The following is a 20,204-nucleotide window of genomic DNA, read 5'->3' as shown; positions in this document are numbered from 1 at the left end:
CTGCGAAACCGGAAAAAAATCATTTGCGCTGTCAAATTGAAAAAAAAACGAATTTGTTTTGATTTCGGGGAGTTTTGCATTTACGCCGTTCGTCCTATGGTAAAACTGACTTGTTATGCATGTTCCTCAAGTCGTTACGATTACTATGATATATAACATGTATAACTTATATTGTATCTGATGGCCTGTAAAAAATTCAAACCATTGTTAACAAATATACGTTCCTTAAAATCGCTCCATTCCCAGGCTTATAGCGCTTTTATCCTTTGGTCTATGGGGCTGTGTCAGGTGTCAGTTTTTGCGCCATGATGCGTTCTTTCTATCGGCACCTTGATTGCGCATATACAACTTTTTGATAGTTTTTTATTACATTTTTTCTGGATTTGATGCGACCAAAAATGCGCAATTTTGCACTTTGGAATTTTTTTGCGCTGACGCCGTTTACCGTGCGAGATCAGGAATGTGATTAATTAATAGTTCGGGCGATTACGCGCGCGGTGATACTAAATATGTTTATTTATTTATTAATTTATATTTATAAAATGGGAAAAGGGGGGTGATATGGACTTTTATTAGGGGAGGGGATTTTTTATTAATAAAAACACTTTTTTACTTTTTTTTTAATGTAACTAGAAGCCCCCCTGGGGGACTTGTATATAGACAGCACTGATCTCTCATAGAGATCAATGTTGTGTATATACACAGCAAAGATCGATTAGATCGGTCATAGATTACTATGGCCTGCTGCAGGCCATAGCAATCTATTGCCGAGCCGGGATCAGCGTCATTCCGACGCTGAGGCCCGGCACGGGCAGAAGAACGGATCTCCCCCCCGCGATCGCATTGCGGGGGGAGATCCGAGCCACTAGACACCAGGGATAGTGTGTACAAAGCCTCTAAGTGCAGCTGTCAGGTTTGACAGCTGCACTTAGAGGCTTAATTAGCCGGCGCGGCAACGGGACCCGCGCCGGCTAATAGAGGCACTGCCCGGCTGCACGTGTCAGCCGGGATCAGCGCCGTTCAGAGCGGGGTCCCGGCGGGACCCCGCTCTGAACACCCCGAGCGGCACCATGACGTATCAGATACGTCATGGGTCGCTAAGGGGTTAATAGTTGGCATGGTTTCACTGTATGTTTTATGGAAAAAAAAAAGACATCATTACAAAGTAGAGTTGGTGCCTGAAATAATAAGCGTAGTTGCTTCTCTACAATACCAGGATATACAGGACTTATTATAGGAAAAACATAACTAATTTCACATATATTCCAGTATAAGGATGTGCAGTCTTTTTTTTATTTCTCTGATAACTAAGCACAATTCTCCTTTATTACAGATGATGTGAAACAACAATTTCTCCAGGATATCAAATCTATTAACAAGACCCTGGGTAAGAAATAGAAAATTAGGGTCAGAAAGTTATAGAGATTTTTAATTTACTTCTATTTAAAAATGTCCCATCTTCCAGTACTTATCAGCTGCTGCATGTCTTGCAGGAAGTGGTGTATTCTTTCCAGTCTGACACAGTGCTCTCTACTGCCACCTCTGTCCATATCAGGGACTGTCCAGAGCAGGAGAGGTTTTCTATGGGGATTTGCTACTACTCTGGACAGTTCCAGTCATAGACAGAGGTGGCTCCATATTTATTAAGTGGTGTGAGTAGGCCAGAAATGTAAAGGTCACATTTTTTTTTTATAATTTTTTAGCAACTTTTATTATACAAAAACAGTGAATGATAAATTCCCCATAAAACGTTATATAGCAAAATAAAGATTCAAGGTCAGATTACCATCCACTCCCCTCCAGCAATATTGTCTTATCTCAAATCTAATCTTTACTCCCCAGCTATGGAAGTGAGTGAAGAGATATCACATCTGAAGAATCATGGTAAGTGTCCTCCACATGAAAGATCATATTATATCTAAACATGTTAGCACCTATTGACAGTGGTGCCATTTCCTGGGAAAACCACAGAAAGAGAGTAAATATTGGTATGTTTTCTTACATATTTCTTTTTTTCTGGCTTAAGAAATTATGCTCCTCAAGGATGGCCTTAGCGATGTAAAGAATACCCTCTGTGCCCCCATATAGTAGTTAGGCCCCTTCTGTGAACATTTAAAGTATAAGTGCCTTCTGTTCCCCCATATAGTAGTTAGGCATCTCAGTACAGCCCCATATGCCATAAAGCCAATTTATAACCCCATGTAGTAATTAGGCCCCTCTGTGCAGGTTGGTTTCCCCTAGTATGTAGTATCCCCTTATGGACATCCCCTGTAGGTAATCCCTCTGTAGTCAGCTCCCCAGTTGGTATGCCCCTCCGCACCCCAAGTAGATATATCAACCAGTTTGTAGGAATTGGTCTCCCTGATTGTAATATTGTTCACATTGGCTTCCCTCTGGTAGATACTATCTACCCTGTAATGAAGCCCCAACCCCCCCCCAAGTAGTATCTGGTAGGTATACCCCATCTAGGCATCCCCTTTCTGTAGCATAAAAAACACTACTTCTTCTCCTGATCAATGGGGATCCCAGTAGTCGGATCCCCAGCAATCAGCCCATTATTTCTTACGCTATGGATAAAGGATAACAAGCTAAGAGGGAATACCGATAGCTAAAAGTAATAATTTGCACCAATCCTTGACCCACGTACAGTACTTTAAATGTTTACTCCTCAATAAAGTGAATTTTTTTTTTTAAAGAACATCTGTATTTATTTTCAGCAGACGACCAACAGCGGATGATCCTTGAAACTATCAAAAAGATCAAAAAGGATTTCGGTGAGTCCCCCAGAAAAGTCTCAGAAAATTGATTAAAGGGGTTATCCAGCGCTACAAAAACATGGCCACTTTCTTCCAGAGACAGCCCCACTCTTGTCTCCAGCTTGGGCGGGGTTTTGCTGCTCAGTTACATTGAAGTGAATGGAGCTTAATTGCAAACCGCACCTGAACTGGAGACAACAGTCGTGTTGTCTCCGAAAGAAAGTGGCCATGTTTTTGTAGCACTGGATAACCCCTTTAAGTTGCATGTTCGGCCCAGATTTTTCAAACGGTGTAAAAAACAACTGCTGTAAACTGCCCCCAGCAACCAATCACAGCTCAGCTCTTAACCCTGGCAAAAAGCTGAACTGTGATTGGCTGCTGTAGACAGATTACACAGCTTCATAGATTTTGGCTGAAATTGACAAAATCTTCAATAAATCCTATTTGGATAGTTCCTTGAATAAATCCTCATTACTCCCTAAGGCACCATGATAAACCGGTATGATAAGAGTATACAGAATGGCTCAGAAGCTGGTGCGTTTACACGTAAGGCTTATCGTGCGAATTTACACGATAACGATCGAATTCAAACTATAATCGTACGTGTAAACGCAGCGAACGATCGATGAACGAGAAATCGTTCATTTTGATCTTACAACATGTTCTAAAATAGTCGTTCGCAGATTGTTCCGTGTTAACAGTCGTTCACCGATTTAACCTATGTGTGAGATAGGCTTAAGCTGATTGTTATGAAAAAAAAATCGTTACTCCGACATCGTTTATCGTACGATCGGGCCAATTATCATTCCGTGTAAACTCAGCATAACCTATCTCCATGCTGTCTGATGAGCGATCTGCTCCTATAGTCTGTCTCAGGCAGACTCTAGTAGCAGAGTGCTGATCTCACTGATCAATGCTATGCAGTAGCACAGCATTGACCAGTATAAACAATCTAATGATTGCTTATAAGGGTCCATTTACACAGAAAGATTATCTGACAGATTATCTGCCAAAGATTTAAAGCCAAATGGATTTGAAAAGAGGACCAATCTCAGGCTTTTCTTTATGACCTGATCTCTGTTTATAGTCCATTCCGGGCTTTGGCTTTAAATCTTTGGCAGATAATCTGTCACATAATCTTTCTGTGTAAATGGACCCTAAGGGGGACTTATGAAGTGGGAAAAAAATAATAAAAATTGTTTTTAAAATAATAAATAATACAATAAAAGTTTAAATTACCTTTCCTTCCCAGTTTACAAAAAAAATATAGAATATATAGAAATAAACACATTTGGTATGGTAGCGTGTAGAACTCTCTGAACTGTTATACACAATTCTCTTTTATTACAGATGACGGGAAACAACAATTTCTCCAGGATATCAATTCTATTAACATGACCTTGGGTAAGAGATAGAAAATTAAGATCCCATGAAAATAAAGTGGGGAAATTTATTAAGACCGGCAATTCATATACTGATCCTGGAGAGAATGGCGGTGAATTTAAGGGATATTCCAGAGAAAACAAAATGTTTTAAATCAAATAGTGACAAAAAGTTATACAGATTCATAAATTGCCTCTATTTTAAAATCTCCAGTCTTCTATTACTTATCAGCTGCTGTATGTGCTGCAGGAAGTGGTATATTCTTTCCAGTCTGACACAGTGCTCTCTGCTGCCACCTCTGTCCATGTCAGGAACTGTCCAGAGCAGGTTTTCTATGGGGATTTGCTACTGGTCTGGACATTTCCTGTCACAGACAGATTTGGTGCCATATTTATTAAGTGGTGTGAGTAGGCTAAAAGTGTAAAAGTTTATATATATATTTTTTTCCTTAAAAAGGAGGTTACTTAAAAATTTGCAACTTTTATTATACAAAAAAAAGTTATTGCGAATTACAAATTCCCCCAAATATTTTTTTGTGTATGCAATGTCAGATTGCCTGTGCCATCCATTTCCCTCCAGCAACTCCCAGCAGTAATGATGCTTTTATCCCAAGCATAAGAACTTGGCTTTTCCTGCCCGATTATCCTGAGGTGCTGACAGTGTGCCGTAGTTGGCAGCCCGCTTGTGAGCATGGTGCCTTTGGCAATTTTTGTGTAGAGAGGATTATGCATCTCCTACTGTAATGAAGAGTGAATAAAGAGTTATGGCTCCGCATTTGTGCTGCACTCTAACACACCTCACCATTCCTTCCTCCTCCCTCTTCTTTAACCCCTTAAAGACCGGACCAATTTCCATTTTGCGTTTTCACTTTTCCCTCCTTGTGCTTAAAAGGCCATAGCACTTACATATTTTCACCTAGAAACCCACATGAGCCCTTATTTGTTGCATTAAAGCGACTCTGTACCCACAATCTGACCCCCCCCCCCCCCAAACCACTTGTACCTTCGGATAGCTGCTTTTAATCCAAGATCTGTCCTGAGGTCCGTTTGCCAGGTGATGCAGTTATTGTCCTAAAAACCTACTTTTAAACTTGCAGCCCATGCCCAAGGGGAGCATCTGTGCCCTAACTTTGCACCACCCCTCTGCCCTTCCTCCCCACCCTCTTCATCATTCGGAATGCCACTGGAACATTTACTCCTGTTTTCACATTGCACAGGTGTTTTAACATGCCAGACCAAGTCGCAGTGGATTAGGAGGGGCAGTGAACGATCGAGCAACTAGCGAGAAATCGGTCATTTTAAAGTTCTAAGTTCTCAAATCGGCATTGATCAATCGCAAAAAGTTAGCAGATCGTTCCATGTAAACAGTCGCTCACAGATTTAACCTATGTGTGAGATAGGCTTAAGCGATGGCAAACAATTTTTCCGTACGATGTATCGTTCCATTTAAACGCTGATCGTTATAAAAAAAACATTGTTCATTCAAAACCGTTAATCGGGCGAATTATCGCTCCGTGTAAAAGTACCATTAGAATCACAATGTGTTTTGCTTAAAATGGAGTTTGCTCAAAACTTTTGATGGAGTTTGCTTTATATTTTCCATCCCACCTGTACAATCTTCTTTAATCACGCGTCTCTGGAAATAGAGGAGCCTGCAGCAGCACGGAGAGGCCGCTGTAATTTTCCCTGAGCGCTGATGCCATTGCTGGACCAGACGTGCACAGTGCATGAAATACTGAGCTGCTGATGTACCGTGCATGTGACTGTCCAGAACAGTGATGACGTCTGTGCTCAGGGAAAATTACAGGATGGCTCCTCCATGATGCCACTTTGTAAATAACAAGATTTTCGTTTAATAACAACTCCTATGCCCTAAACAACTACAAGAGTTGTTGACAGAACGGGGAGCAATAGGTGCTTTGCTCTGGCAATCACACCTCCGCATTTAACATCGCTTAAAGTGAAAGGGCGGCTTCCAGTATTTTACTTGTTTACTCTTCAATGAAATAATGTAGTTGCATTAAAAGATATGTGAATTTATCTCCTGCAGGTGATCAGTCACAGTCGGCCCGTGCAGATGTCACAAAATTCAAACAGGATTTAGGTAAGTCCTCCAGAAGAGTCACAGTAATGTAACCTGTAATTTATGAAAGCCTCAATTAAGCATATTCACATTCTTCCTTAAATTACTCCTTGTTAACAGGGTTCTCTTCCTTGGACAATCCCTACACAGGGAACAGTCCCCTCTGAAATCAATGTTTCATCTGTATTATCCAGAGCAGAAGACTCATGTACCTTCTCTGCATTTTGGCCAACAAATGTGACAAAGGACCACCCCCCCTCTATTAACTAAGAATTTTCTAGAAGGGTATATAAATTTGACAACTACTAATTACCTAAAATCCACCATGTCTCAGCAATCTCTGCATGCAGAAAGCAGAGAGGTTTGGCGGGGTTCTCCCAATAGAAGTTTATTGGGTCTGTGTATTGGGCCTGTGTCTGTCCATTAGCGGTGAGCTGTAGCTTTTTTGTGTGTTTGCAATTTCAGCCATAGCAATGTGCTCCTGCCTAGTGTGAATGGTGTTGTAGGACAGCTGACCAAATTTGTCTTTTTGCCAATAGAAGTCTAGGTAAATACTAAGGCCTATTTCAAACATCCACTCATTCTATCTGCATTTACGGAATAAGTACTTCAATGAGGCCATAGAATAGTAATTTCTATGGCCTTATATACACACCGGTACTAGTTGTTACAGGTCTGTGTTGGGTGCAGGATTAGTGATGAGCGAGTACTATAATGCTCGGGTGCTCGTTACTCGAGACTAGTATTTCCCGATACTCGAGTGCTCGTTTCGAATAACGAACCCCATTGAAGTCAATGGGAGACTTGAGCATTTTTGCAGGAGACTCAAGTTCGGTAGAGGGAAGGTCGTGTGAAAACCAGTCAACCTCAGAAATTGATGGAAACACAACGGAAATGGACAGGAAACAGCAGGGGCAGCATGTATGCATGCCTCTTAGGCTGCATGCCTCTAATGGCACCATTATGCCTAATTCTGTGCAACAGCCTGGTTAAAACAGAGGTAGGTAAATGAACCACCCAAAAACTCAGCCTGACACAGCATGGCAGTGAGAACACAGGGAACCATTAAAACAGAGGTAGCATATCATGAACCAGCCAAAAATTTCAGCCTGACACAGCATGGCGGTGAGGACAGAGTGAACAAGGTAGAAGCAGTAGCCAGTGAGCCTTTCAAACATTATACCAGACACAGAATGGCATTGAGCACACAGAGAACCATTAAAAGTGAGTCAGGAAGCAAGTGAACCTCCCAAAAATAGGCCAGACACAGCATGGCATTGAGCACAAAGAGAACCATTAAAAGTGAGTGTGGAAGCAAGTGAGCCTCCTAAAAATTAGGCCAGACACTGCATGGCATTGAGCACACAGAGAACCATTAAAAGTGAGTGAGGAAGCAAGTGAGTCCACCCAAGAATTAGAGTGAGTCTAGGGGCAGGGATTTTTAGTGGACACAAACCTAGGTGCTGACAGTTAACTGGCTAGGCCAGCTGTCAGTCACCATCAAAGGTACACCTGATGCCTCCCGGCCGGGGGGGGGGTGAGGCCCCGGCCACGGCTAGACAAAACAAAACAAAAAATAAAACAGCTGGCTGGTTGGCAAGGGCGCGATCGGCGGGCCCCCGGCAACCAGTCCCCCTCCTCCGCAGACGTAGTGTGACGTCAGAGCATGGCAGTGAGGACACAGAGAACCCTTAAAAGTGAGATAGCAAGTGAGCCTCCCAAAAATTAGGCCTGACACAGCATGGCGGTGAGGACACAGAGTTTCATTAAAGCAGAGTTATCATTTGAACCAACTCAAAACTTAGCCTGACACAGCATGGCGGTGAGAACACATGGAACCATTCAAACACTGGTAGCATATGGACCACCCAAAAACTTAGCCTGACAACACAGACCCAGACCAAGATGGACAATACAATTATGGCTAGATTTAGCCTCACACCCACATGTAGTTGTGTGTGAGAGGCATATCTTTGGAGGTAGGGACGAAGAATAACAATACAGTCTTCTTAAGAGGCTGGAATTTGATTTGAACGAATGAATACACTTTCAATCCTTTAAAGAGTCTCTGAGATGGCAAGTGTCTATTAAAAAGACCTGGTCAATCCTGCCTTCAAAACGGCTACAACATCAAAAAAAGGTAGAAGGTACTGGTGAAAAGATGGCAGAGGACACCCCTAAGATAAGATGACATCCACAGATAATATGGTTCGAAATGGACAAGACAAGGAAGGTAAATTGAATTTGACTATGAATTTGACTCTAGCAGTTGGGGTAACATTCCCTGCATCATGCGACTCCCCACTTCTCCCCCCCCCAACGTTGTTTTGAGTTTGAATTTGACTGTAGCAGTTGGGGTTAGTTTAACTGGTTGACTTGCGTAAATGCACACAGATGCGGTGCACCTTGGTGAGCAAGTCAGCCACATTGGGGTAAGTTTTAAGGAACCGCAGCAACACTAGGTTGAAGACGTGGGCCAGGCATGGTACTTGCCTCCCCCTCAGAAGCACGGTCTTCACTAGGCTTATCCACCCAGCTCGGGTCAGTCACCTCGTCCTCATCTTTTCCTCCAGCTAATTCTCCATTTCTTCACTCTCCTCACCTCTCCTCCCTTTGGGTTACATCCATGACAACAGAAAAAAAAAGACAAATTTGGTCAGCTCTCCTAGAACACCATTCACACTAGGCAGGAGCACGTTGCTATGGCTGAAGTTGCAAACACACAAAAACACAGAAAAATGCCACAGCTCACCGCAATGGCAAGATACAGACCCACTACAGACATGAAAATAGTTAAAGCAGCCCCGCACAACTGCCGAAAAAAACTTACATAAAAATAATGAGGCTCTTGGTTACCTCTTGAAAATGGTATAAACTGCCCCACCACGTTAGGGTGGCCTTATAATGGGACAGTCCTACACTGTACTATCGCCTCTCCATGGCATGAAATATGCCTATGCTCTGGGCATGCAAGATCTGTCTAATACCAGCAAGAGTAATTACACCACCTGGGTGGGACAGGAGGAGTGCACAACCAAGTAGAGGCGGCCACTCCCCCATCTGGAACACAGAAGGAAAAAAAAAAGACACTTTTAGTCAGCTCTCCTAGAACACTGTTCACACTACCGTTCAGACTAGGCAGGAGCACGTTGCTATGGCTGAAGTTGCAAACACACAAAAATCCATGACAACAACCTCACTGGCTGACATCCGGGTCTCATCGTCATCATCAGACACCTCTTCCAACCCCGCTTGCAAGTCCCCACTCTCATCACCCACTGACTGCGTGACCTGCATAGTTTGGGTATCGGGACAGATCGACTGCTCTGGTTGCTCAGACTCAGGGAAGGGTCCAGAAAAGAGTTCCTGGGAGCATGGTGGTGGATCTATCTGAATCCCTTCTGTCCCTGTAGGGGCTAGGCTGTGGGGAAGGAGGCTGAGCTAATGGAGCAAGGGTTCCACTCCCTTTGGTAACGTGGGCGGACTGCGTTGAAGACTGGGTGGTGGATAAGTTACGTGACCACCTGTTCACACTGCTGCAGTTTCAATATCTGTCTACCATGAGTAAGTTGACCGTAAGTTGGTCAAAGAAGCTAGGGAGTGGACGTCTGTGGTGTGCCACTGCTACCTCCTCAACAGGTGCTGCTGTGTCACCCTGCCCTGAACCACGGCCTCTGGCAACGGCACTGCACAGTATCAAACTTAGATAGGCCTTGCGTATGAAATACAGAAATCAGGAAAAATACTTGTGCTCCCACTAGTTTAGGGGGGGGGGGGCTGTACGGTACAATCTGGTAGTGGCTGGACCTAGACACACTCTCTGACAACCCCGTCCAATGAGCAGTGAAGTTTTATGCAGGTGTACTACAAACCCCAGCAATACAGAGTAGTACCCACTAGTTTAGGGGAGCTGTGCAGTACAATCTGATAGTGGCTGGACCTAGATACACGCTGTGATACCCCCATCCAATGAGCAGTGAAGTTCTATGCGGATGTATTACAAATCCCAGCAATCCAATGTAGTACAGCAGGACCACCAGCCCCAAAATCAAAAAAGAGTACACTGAGCACTTCTTGGGGGGGTGTATGCAACACCTAATGTCCCCTTTCTGCCAGCAGCCGGTCACTACAGTGTGCTGGTTAAATCGTGGTAGCAGCACTGCAACTCCCAGCCAGCAGTCTCTAGTAATACTATTAAAAAACTATTTGAAGCAGTATATACCCTGCCTACTGGAACGCTAAATCCTACACTGACACTCTCCCTGACCAGCAGCAGCTCTGTCCCTGATCTCTCACAGCATGCGTCTAAAGCGAGCACTGGGGGCCGCGCTTTTCATATAGCAGGGTCATCTGATCTGGCCAACCAATGGCTGCTATCGACATGTATGAGTCCCACGTGATCGCAGGATGTACCAAAGAGTCTCCTGCATGTTTTTTGGCTAAGAAGTAGCGCCCAAACTTACAGGAAACGGATGATGAGATTTTCCCGAGTATCGCGAGATGCTCGTCCGAGTAACGAGTACCATCGAGTACCCTAATACTCGTTTGAGTGCCAAGCTCGGATGAACATGCTCTCTCATTACTATGCAGGATCCATGCCACAAAAAAGTGCGGAAGCCATGGAACCAAATAGGATCCGTAGTCCTTTCTGTGGCTGCGGGCAGGACTACCGATGTGGGAATCAGGCCCACAGTAACAATCTGTTCACACTTGACTGTTCTGACCAACCAACCAACCAACCAACCAACAGTGATTCATAAAACTAGAGATTCACTTTTTGCTAGTAAGGAGAAGTGACATAGGAGAGGACTTTCAGCTTTTCATTGTGAAACTTGTACTGAGATGGTGGAAGGGCAATACTGTTTGGTTAAATACAGTTATACCTACAGTTAGATACCAGGATATACTTATTATAGATGCCAAACCTAAACTTTATATTGCAGAATGTTCTCTCCATGTAATTTCGCTGATAACCAAACATATGTATTCTTTATTACAGACAATATAAAACAAAGTTTCCTCCAGGACATCACATCTATTAACAAGAAATTGGGTAAGAGATAATAATAAGAGTTAAGCTCCTTGGTTAGGCCTTGCTGGGTATCTACCTGCCTCCTATCCCTGTGGTGCTCCATCTAATCTCTGCTGGTTCCTATCCTTGCAGGGTGGAAGGCGTTGTCCTAGCTGACTCCTCCTACTCTGGAACTTTCTCCATTATAAATCTATAGACAATGTAAAGTATATTGCTCATAGTCTCAAGATTGAAGTATGACACAACAGCTTAAAGGGGTTATCCCGTTAAGTATAATAAATGTTTACTAGTTACCCCCCCTCCACGAGCGCTGATGCCATTGCTGGACCAGACGTGCACAGTACATGAAACACTGAGCGGGGACTTGTTGCTGATGTACTGTGCATGTCCAATGTCGGACTGGCCCACCAGAGAACCGGAGGATCCTTTGGTGGGCCCCCAGCTTTAGAATCTGCACTAAGAATGACTGACATGTTGTTTCTCTCTGATTTTTCATTGGTGGGCCCCCAGGATCATTTCCTCTGGTCAGGGCCGTTCCCAGGCTTTTTGCCGCCTGAGGCAAACCTGGGCTACAGACACGCGATTGCTGCTGTCCTTTTAGTTAAGATAAACTTAACTAAAATGACAGCGGTGAAGATCTTGCCGCCCCCTGCAGGGGTACAGAATCTGCCGCTTGAGGCGGAATACTCATTCCGCCTCATGGCAGAAGCGGCCCTGCCTCTGGTGGACCCCAGATACCCCAGTCTGACACTGTGCATGTCCAGCCAAGTGATGACGTCGGTGCTCAGGGAAAATTACAGGATGGCTCCTCCATGATGCCACCTTGTAAATAACAAGATTTGAGTTTAACAACAACTCCTATGCCCTAAACAACCACAAGAGTTGTTGACAGAACGGGGAGCAATAGGTGCTTTGCTCTGGCAATCACACCTCTGCATTTAACATCGCTTACAGGTAAAGGGCGGCTTCCAGTACTTTACTTGTTTACTCTTCAATGAAATAATGTAGTTGCATTAAAAGATATTTGAATTTATCTCCTGCAGGTGATCAATCACAGTCGGCCCGTGCAGATGTCACAAGATTTAAACAGGATTTAGGTGGGTCCTTTACAAGGGTCACAGTAATGTAACTTATAATTTATGAAAGCCTCAATTAACCATATTCACATATTTCCTAGATACCAGGATATACTTATTATAGATGCCAAACCTATACTTTATATTGCAGAATTCTCTCTCCATGTAATTTCTCTGATAACTAAACATATGTATTCTTTATTACAGATAATGTAAAACAAAGTTTTCTCCAGGACATCACATCTATTAACAAGAAATTGGGTAAGAGACAATAATAAGGTTTAGGCTCCTGGGTTAGGTCTGGCTGGGTATCTACCTGCCTCCTATCCCTGTGGTGCTCCATCTAATCTCTGCTAGTTCCTATTTTTGCCGGATGGAAGGAGGTTGTCCTAGCTGACTCCTCCCTAATCTGGAACTTTCTCCATTATAAATCTATAGACAATGAATGTAAAGTATATGGATCATGGTCTCAAGATTGAAGTATAACACAACAGCTTAAAGGGGTTATCCGGTTAAGTATAATAGAGGTTTTCTAGTCCCCCCTTCTGGGGACTAACAATCTGTTCAGTAGTTGTTATTACTTTATCAGTCTCCTTCCCTGAGTTCTGACTCGAGAGATAGAAAACTGCGTCTGAGCGTTCATCTCCATCCTGACACTGAACACCCTCTTCCTCCTCCCTTCAGGGATTCTTAAGTGACAAGGGTCTCTGGTTGCCTGTTTCTGCACTCTGTGATGCAGTCCAACTCCCTCCAGGGTCAAGTTGCCATTGTTAAAACCACCCTTGGGGCCAGCCAGCATCACATAGTACTGAGACAGCTGGCCAAAGACACTGGTCACGTGAGAATCCCCAAAGGGAGGGGGGAAGAGGGAGTTCAGAAGCGGGATATAGAGGAATGCTCAAACACAGTTTAAGTGGTCTTGCACAGAAGGGAGCACAGTCACAACTCAGGGAAGGAGACTGATAAGGTAATAACGATAGAGATGAGCGAGTAGCACTCGAACGAGTAGCTATTCAATCGAATACTACACTATTCAAAATACTCATATTCAATTGAGTATCCGACCGAAAACGCATTAAAAATTTGTTTCCCCTCCCACCTTGCCTGGCACCTTTTTCTAGCCAATAATTGTGCAGCCTGTGTGTGACAGGACCTTGGAGCAAGCTGGAATTGTGAGAACAGAGTCTACATTCATTGACTTGCTTACTCATGTGACCTCCAAGTATAAAAACTTGGCTTTTTCTGCTCGTCGTCAGTTGCCATCTTAAAGGTAGTCTGGGAGAGAGGCTGGAGCAGGGACAGTGAGGACTTAGCTGACTGTAGGCTGGCAAGACCCCAAAAGCGCTTCTTAGGGCTACTAAAATACACAGCACAGTGTCTATCTACAGATTTAGGCTGGGTTTACACTACGTATATTTCAGTCAGTATTGTGGTCCTCATATTGCAACCAAAACCAGGAGTGGATTAAAAACACAGAAAGGCTCTTTTCACACAATGGTGAAATTGAGTGGATGGCCGCCATATAACAGTAAATAACGGCCATTATTTTAATACAACAGCCGTTGTTTTAAAATAACAGCAAATATTTACCATTAAATGGCGGCCATCCACTCAATTTCAACATTGTGTGAACAGATCCTTTCTGTGTTTTTAATCCACTCCTGGTTTTGGTTGCAATATGAGGACCACATTACTGACTGAAATATACGTAGTGTGAACCCAGCCTAACTGTGAATAGGCTGGCTACCAGAACATCTGCAGCTTATTCTCACAGACAGGCAGGCAGCTGCTCATTGTAAAGAATAGGATTCAGTTCATCTATTTGCTCCTACAGTCTAAGTTTTGCTGGACAAGTTGAGGGAGAGATCTTGGAGTAGGGACAGTTAGGATTTTAGGTGATTGTAGACAGGCAAGACCACAAAAGCACTTTTTAGGGCTACTGCACAGCACAGCATATAGCTTGGTCCATACAATAAACAGGCTGCCTACCAGCACATTATCTACTCAGACAGGCAGGCAGCTAATAATTCTCCAGACCTATTTGCTGTTACATTCTAATAGTAGCGGGGCAATTGTTGTGTCCCACCACTGGTGTCGCCTGTCTTACACCTCTCACAAAAGCCTGTTCTTTAAAGTGTTAGTGGTGGTGAAGTATTGCTTAAGTTTCGCCACTAGGTGACGCTAGTATGTATACTGTATGCCTAAGTATTGCACAGCTGTTGTGTCTAAAGGGTTATTTGTTCTGTGATCTGTGCACCAAAAAGAGCTTTTTCTCTTCTGCCTATCTCTATCCTTCTCTTTTCCTTGCACTCTTCTCACCCATTCACAGCACACGTTACAAGATGCTGTAGGAAGTTGTCACATGGGGTGAAGAAGAGATGGGACTCCAACAGTCAGTCCAGTGTAGTGTAGTCAAAGGTGTGGTAGTGGACGCATGCACTCTTTTCTTGAAAATCACACTTCTACACACTATGCAGTGCTGAACGCACACTTAGAGAGGACAAGTCAGGGATCATCCCAGCCCACGCCGAGAACAAGTCTAACAGTCCAGGACAGTATCCTGAAGACAGAGGAACTGATCCGGATAGAGCAAAGTTGCTAGAAGCCTACGTACTCTATCTCGCAGTGTGGGTGTCATCAGAAAATTCTGACCACTCTGCTCATCCCAGGTAACAAGGTCTGGGGTTTGTGTCACCCTCTAGGACGGGTCGATCGACACTGGTGGGCAATAGGTGGTGCAAAGACCAAAGAGTCAAAACATAGGCACAAATATTCTCTCTTCTCTAAAGCATTCTACTTACTCTACTTCTCAAGTTCGGCAGAGCACAGTACTACTTTTGGTTGGGACTCTCTCGACATCCTTCTCTCTACTCCCCTGAACTACTTCTACCTCTCAGCACGCAAATCAGTCGGCACGACTGTATTCTTTCTCAGGTCTCAGCCCAGTTCCTGTCTCCACAGTTTTAAGTAACTTATCAAGCTGAACTCATTGGGTATCACTGTATCAAGTATTTTGGCAATAAAGAAGAGTTTATTTATTTTAAGTGGACTCTGTGATTCTTATCCCAGACCCTACACAGCCATTACATCTTCCTTGCGTCATCTCCCCTTTCTGTGGATGGCGATACCAATAGTCCAGGTGGGTCACAACTCCACTCCGGACCATCATAATAAGTACCCAAGGGACCCCCAAACAGCCCTGCAGGTTACCTACCACAGGAGAAAGGGTATAGCTAGCCTATTTAAGATAAAAGCAGGTGTGCCATTATACCTATGTGCCCAACCGGCACTGGCGTCACAATAGAATAACACCTGGCTGGGCTATATCTCGACCATGCACTACACTGGTGGAGTCACACAGCACCACACAAGTTTTGGCGCGCTACGCTACTTATTAAAAAAAAAAAAACTGTCACGCCTTTTCTTGACCTATTTGCTGTTACATTGCAGTTTGATTTCCCCTTTGCCTATGCCATCTGTAGTTGTCATAGACAACGTGATTTAAAGGGTTTAAAATTTGACTTTCTGTCCATGCTAATGGAGAGGAATAAAGGTTTCCATGTATTTTTTCCACTTTACATAGAGGTTATATAGTGTTTGGAGTGTTTAGTTAAGAGGCTGTGATAGTGGGGTAATACTGCGACTTTGGCGTGTTAGATGCATCCAGGCAAGCTTCCCTTTCTGTTCCAGATGCATTCCAGAGGTGCTGGCATTAATGGACTTGGTGTCATTGTAGACTTGGTGGCCTCCAAGTGGTCGAATTTAGGTTTCCAAGAAATGAGCATTTTTTTCCCCATAGACTTTAATGAGGTCCGATATTTAATCGAATAGTCAAACATCGCGGTCTGTTCAAATCGCTCATCTCTAAATACCGACTATTTAACAGGGTGTTAGTCTCCAGGAAGGTGGATTATTAAACATCTATTTTACTTAACTGGATAACCCTTTTAACAAGCTATGATCCCTTTGACATGTGGATAGCCAATGTGTTGGGTGTTTGGCCATGATTTAGTAATTGGTACAAAAGCAAAAACACTAATAAATACATAAACAGCATTACTATAAAGCTGATAATTGGGATTTATCCAACACCCAACCCTAAATATGGTTCCTGGACACTGCAGAGGGATTGATGATAGCTCAGATGTTACTAACCACTGTATATTCTGCTCCCATAGAGAGTATGTGCACACAGTGTCCTGCCGGCTGGGATGTGAGCGGCTCCTCATGTTACTTTGCCTTTGAGCAACAAGCAACCTGGGAATGCGGCCCGAGAGGAATGCTACAAAATGAATTCTGTTCTTGTAATGATAAAGGACAAGGCTAAATTGGTAAGAGCTGTATACAGAAAACAACAGTCACACTTTAAAAAAACAAACACAACAGTGCAATATTGCCTGTCTATTGAGTGTCTAACAATATTCTCCAACATATGGAAATGAAACTTACTGTAGTTAATGCAACCAGTGTCAGGTGGGATGGAAATCGGGGTGCACTGATGTGAATTTGTGAACAAAATGGTAGTAGGATGGTTCATATATTTTGGCCAGTATGAGGCATGAGGCACATTCTCACTTGGCAGGGGTCAGCTGAGCAGTGGAGTATTCTATGGGGGGGGGGGGGGGGGTAGTGCCAAACAATAAGCAGCATAAATATATTAAAGTGATAAGTGGTGAAGTGCCTCTTTCAGGTTGACAACATCTGACAGCCAAGAACAAATATAGAATTAAATTAAGTGGGACCCTTATTACTATCTATTATTATCTTTGTCACTAACTTTCCTAGGACACTTTGAAAAAATTATATGATAATAATAAGAGATACTGGATTGGACTGAGACGAGACCCGAAAGCAATTAAAGTTTGGAAGTGGCTGGATGGGACAAAAGTCACCTTCAAGTAAGTGCTGAGCAGGAGGCTTAATATGACGGTCTATGTGAGAAAAAAAAAACTACATGAAAACTATAGAGTGGTAACTTTGTCATCAATATGTTTAAGCATAATGTTGAAATGTAGAAGACTGTCGGCTGCCCCCCCCCCTCCTTTTGTACTTTCTATTGGCACAATTTTGGGGTACATGTGACTTTTTGTCTCTCTTCCTAGGCCATCATTACATTACCTTTCCCTACCACTTGGTTGCACTCAGCTGCTACAGAGAGTCTACCCAGCAATGCCTGTCAGTGTAACACTGACAGGCATAATACACTGCATTACTGATGGGTGCTGCAGTGTATTATACCTGCTATCAGCTGATGCCACAGTAACCTAGTGGGACAGTTAAAAAAATAAAATAAACACACAATCCCCATGTCCCGCTCTGCAATTGATCAATAAAGTACAAATATTTGGGATTGATTGCATTCGTTATGATGCTGGCAATAATATCACATGATTTAACCCACACGGTAACTGCAGAAAATGTTAAAGCTAAAGACATGCTATTTTTCCATTTTTTTTCATAAATTGAGGACATCTTTTACAAGACAATTGTATGGATATTGGTCAAAATTTACCTCTAGAGTACAATGTGTCACGGAAAAGCAAACTTTTGGATAAGTTAAAGCATCCAAGCTATAAACACATAAAGAGCAATAGGTCAGATCTGAAAAATGAGCCTTGGTGTGGTGGCTGGCTTGGTGCAGGTGTTTGCTTTTGTCAGCTCAGACGGTGATGTTATAGTGGTGACGCCAGTGCTAGTCCAGCTGGGGCAGGCTGTTCCTTGGTTACCTCTCCCTTTGGTGCGCTTAGCACTGCATAATAGATAAAGTAGTAGTAGTGAAAGAACTGTTGGTCTCTTGCTGCATCTTTACACTTAGGTAACTAGACTCAACTGAACTGGGTTGTGCCTGACAGAGGTCCTGGCATCAGCCAGACCCTGGCTTAACTACAGCATGAACAGTGGTTTTTGTGTCCTTCCTCTCTGAGAATCTGACTAAAACTTTCCACCAGTGAAACTCCTCCTACAGGGGCTCTGTGTATGCCTGCCTGTGAGTGGTGGAGATGAATGTGCGCAGGAGAAAGGAGAAATATAATAGGTTAGAAGAAAAGAGCACCTCCTATTGGTCAGCAATAAACACATGGCATACATAAAACATTAACCCATGACTACCTTCAGCTGTGCATATAAATACTGACACCTAGTGGTGCAAATTCAGAATATTTCATCACCACTTTAACCTGAGAGAAAAGACTTTTTGACATTTGCACAGGAGAGACAAAAACACCAGTGGTGGGACACCACACTGGTCCTTGAGGTCAAAATTAGTCCAGTCCTGAAAGGGTTAATGGGTATCTGTCACAAGGGCAGCTGCTGGATCAGCCATAGAGACCCGAACTTCCACCCAGAGAGTTGACTTCACCGCTGATGGGGTAGCGGTCCCTATAACAGATACGCTTTAACCCTGAGAAAGGAGCTTCTTGTTATTTCTATTCACTAAAACCTATAGACTAGGACAGATGTGTCTCCTGGCTATATCTTTGGTATTTTTTCATCCATTGATTTATCTTACATTTCTTTCATCCGAAAAATTATTTGTTTGTTTTCATTTATTTATAGCTACTGGACAGCGAATCAGCCCGACAATTACCGGGATAATGAGCACTGTGGGGAAACACAAGGCGGCTACTGGAATGATGCACCCTGTACTGAAAAATTTTATTATATTTGTGAAAAAATAAAAACATGCTGAGATGTATTCTACACCAAGCAGTGGTAGAACATGGAGCTCCTGGGCCCTAATTCAGAATCGGTACCAGGGGCCCCACCTGCCATATGCTTTCTATACAGCTTTACTGGCTTTATTTATAATGCAGAGTGGTCTTCAATCAAGAAAACTTCAAGGCTCTATTTTATACTTGGATTTGAGGTCTCAAGTAGATTTAGATCTATTTTGCCCATTGTCAACCCTTGTGGATTTTGAATCTCTATGGCTGGATGTCTGTATGATCCAATCCAGCAGCACTAGGAGACCAGAATGGTGGAGCTCCCTGTATGGTGAAGGCCCTTTGAGCAATAATATTTGATTTTTATTGTTTGTACAGCATGTGAACATAGCCTCAGGCCTTATTCACACGTCCCGTCATCTACAGATCCGTATTTCTCTACTCAAGTTAGTGCACATTGATGTCTGTAAGGATCATTAGGAGTCATTAGTTACATGCTAAAAGGTTGCGTTTCTAAAAAATGTATTGATGAAAATACGGATGCACTACAGATGCCCAATCCGTAATTTTTAGCGGATTGTACATGTGGATAGAAGGAGAATTGTGAATAAAAATGTAAATAAAAAAATGTGAATAGTTTCTTTCGTGCCTTCCTACGCCTTGACCCAATAATATGTACAGGACACCGTTCCATCTACTGGATATTATAGTCATGTCACTTACATGTATACAACAGGGGACAGATCATTCTTACATTTTCTGATGTCAGCGGCTAGAAGCAGCCCCCACTCCTGGTCACCTGATAGAACTAAAGTAAAAAAAAAAAAAAAAAAAGACCTAACTGAACAACCTCATTGTCCATGTCTACTTGGTTGATGTGCTCAGAATGGCAGACCCCAACAGTCTGTACACACGGGAAGAAAATATAAAGTCAAAGCCAGTCTGTCACACCAAGGGATAAATGAAACCAAAGCAAAATCACAAAACACGCCAAGGTGTCAAAACCAGGAGAAGCACTTGGTCCGGTATCCTTGTTCTGCTGATACATTTGCCAGTCCCAACATCACTGGGGCCAGCCAGAAACTCCCCATCCTGTAGTTGGCTGCCCCCGGCTTCTGCATCACATGGATTGATAGTATTGTAAACCATGTTGACAACGTTTTTTTGCAAAAAATGGATGAAAAAAAAACAGATGCAACTGTGTGCATCCGTT

At 43.2% G+C, this 20,204-nt stretch overlaps 1 protein-coding gene across 1 annotated transcript in view; it reads left to right on the top strand.

Annotated features, from left to right (window-relative positions):
* Positions 1–19,614, top strand: part of LOC138784201 (uncharacterized protein PF3D7_1120000-like) — a 52,127-nt gene extending 32,513 nt beyond the window's left edge. The window contains exons 16-26 of the mRNA XM_069959711.1: positions 1,334–1,387; positions 1,843–1,884; positions 2,718–2,774; positions 4,107–4,160; positions 6,189–6,242; positions 11,221–11,274; positions 12,297–12,350; positions 12,537–12,590; positions 16,508–16,660; positions 17,115–17,227; positions 18,885–19,614. Coding sequence (XP_069815812.1) covers positions 1,334–1,387; positions 1,843–1,884; positions 2,718–2,774; positions 4,107–4,160; positions 6,189–6,242; positions 11,221–11,274; positions 12,297–12,350; positions 12,537–12,590; positions 16,508–16,656 — 572 coding nt within the window. The 3' untranslated portion in view covers positions 16,657–16,660; positions 17,115–17,227; positions 18,885–19,614. The remainder of the gene's footprint in view (positions 1–1,333; positions 1,388–1,842; positions 1,885–2,717; positions 2,775–4,106; positions 4,161–6,188; positions 6,243–11,220; positions 11,275–12,296; positions 12,351–12,536; positions 12,591–16,507; positions 16,661–17,114; positions 17,228–18,884) is intronic.
* The last annotated feature ends 590 nt before the right edge of the window (positions 19,615–20,204 follow it).

The sequence above is a fragment of the Dendropsophus ebraccatus genome, chromosome 1, assembly GCF_027789765.1.
Source record: "Dendropsophus ebraccatus isolate aDenEbr1 chromosome 1, aDenEbr1.pat, whole genome shotgun sequence".
Classification (NCBI taxonomy): domain Eukaryota; kingdom Metazoa; phylum Chordata; class Amphibia; order Anura; family Hylidae; genus Dendropsophus; species Dendropsophus ebraccatus.
This window is presented reverse-complemented; position numbering and strand designations above follow the sequence as displayed.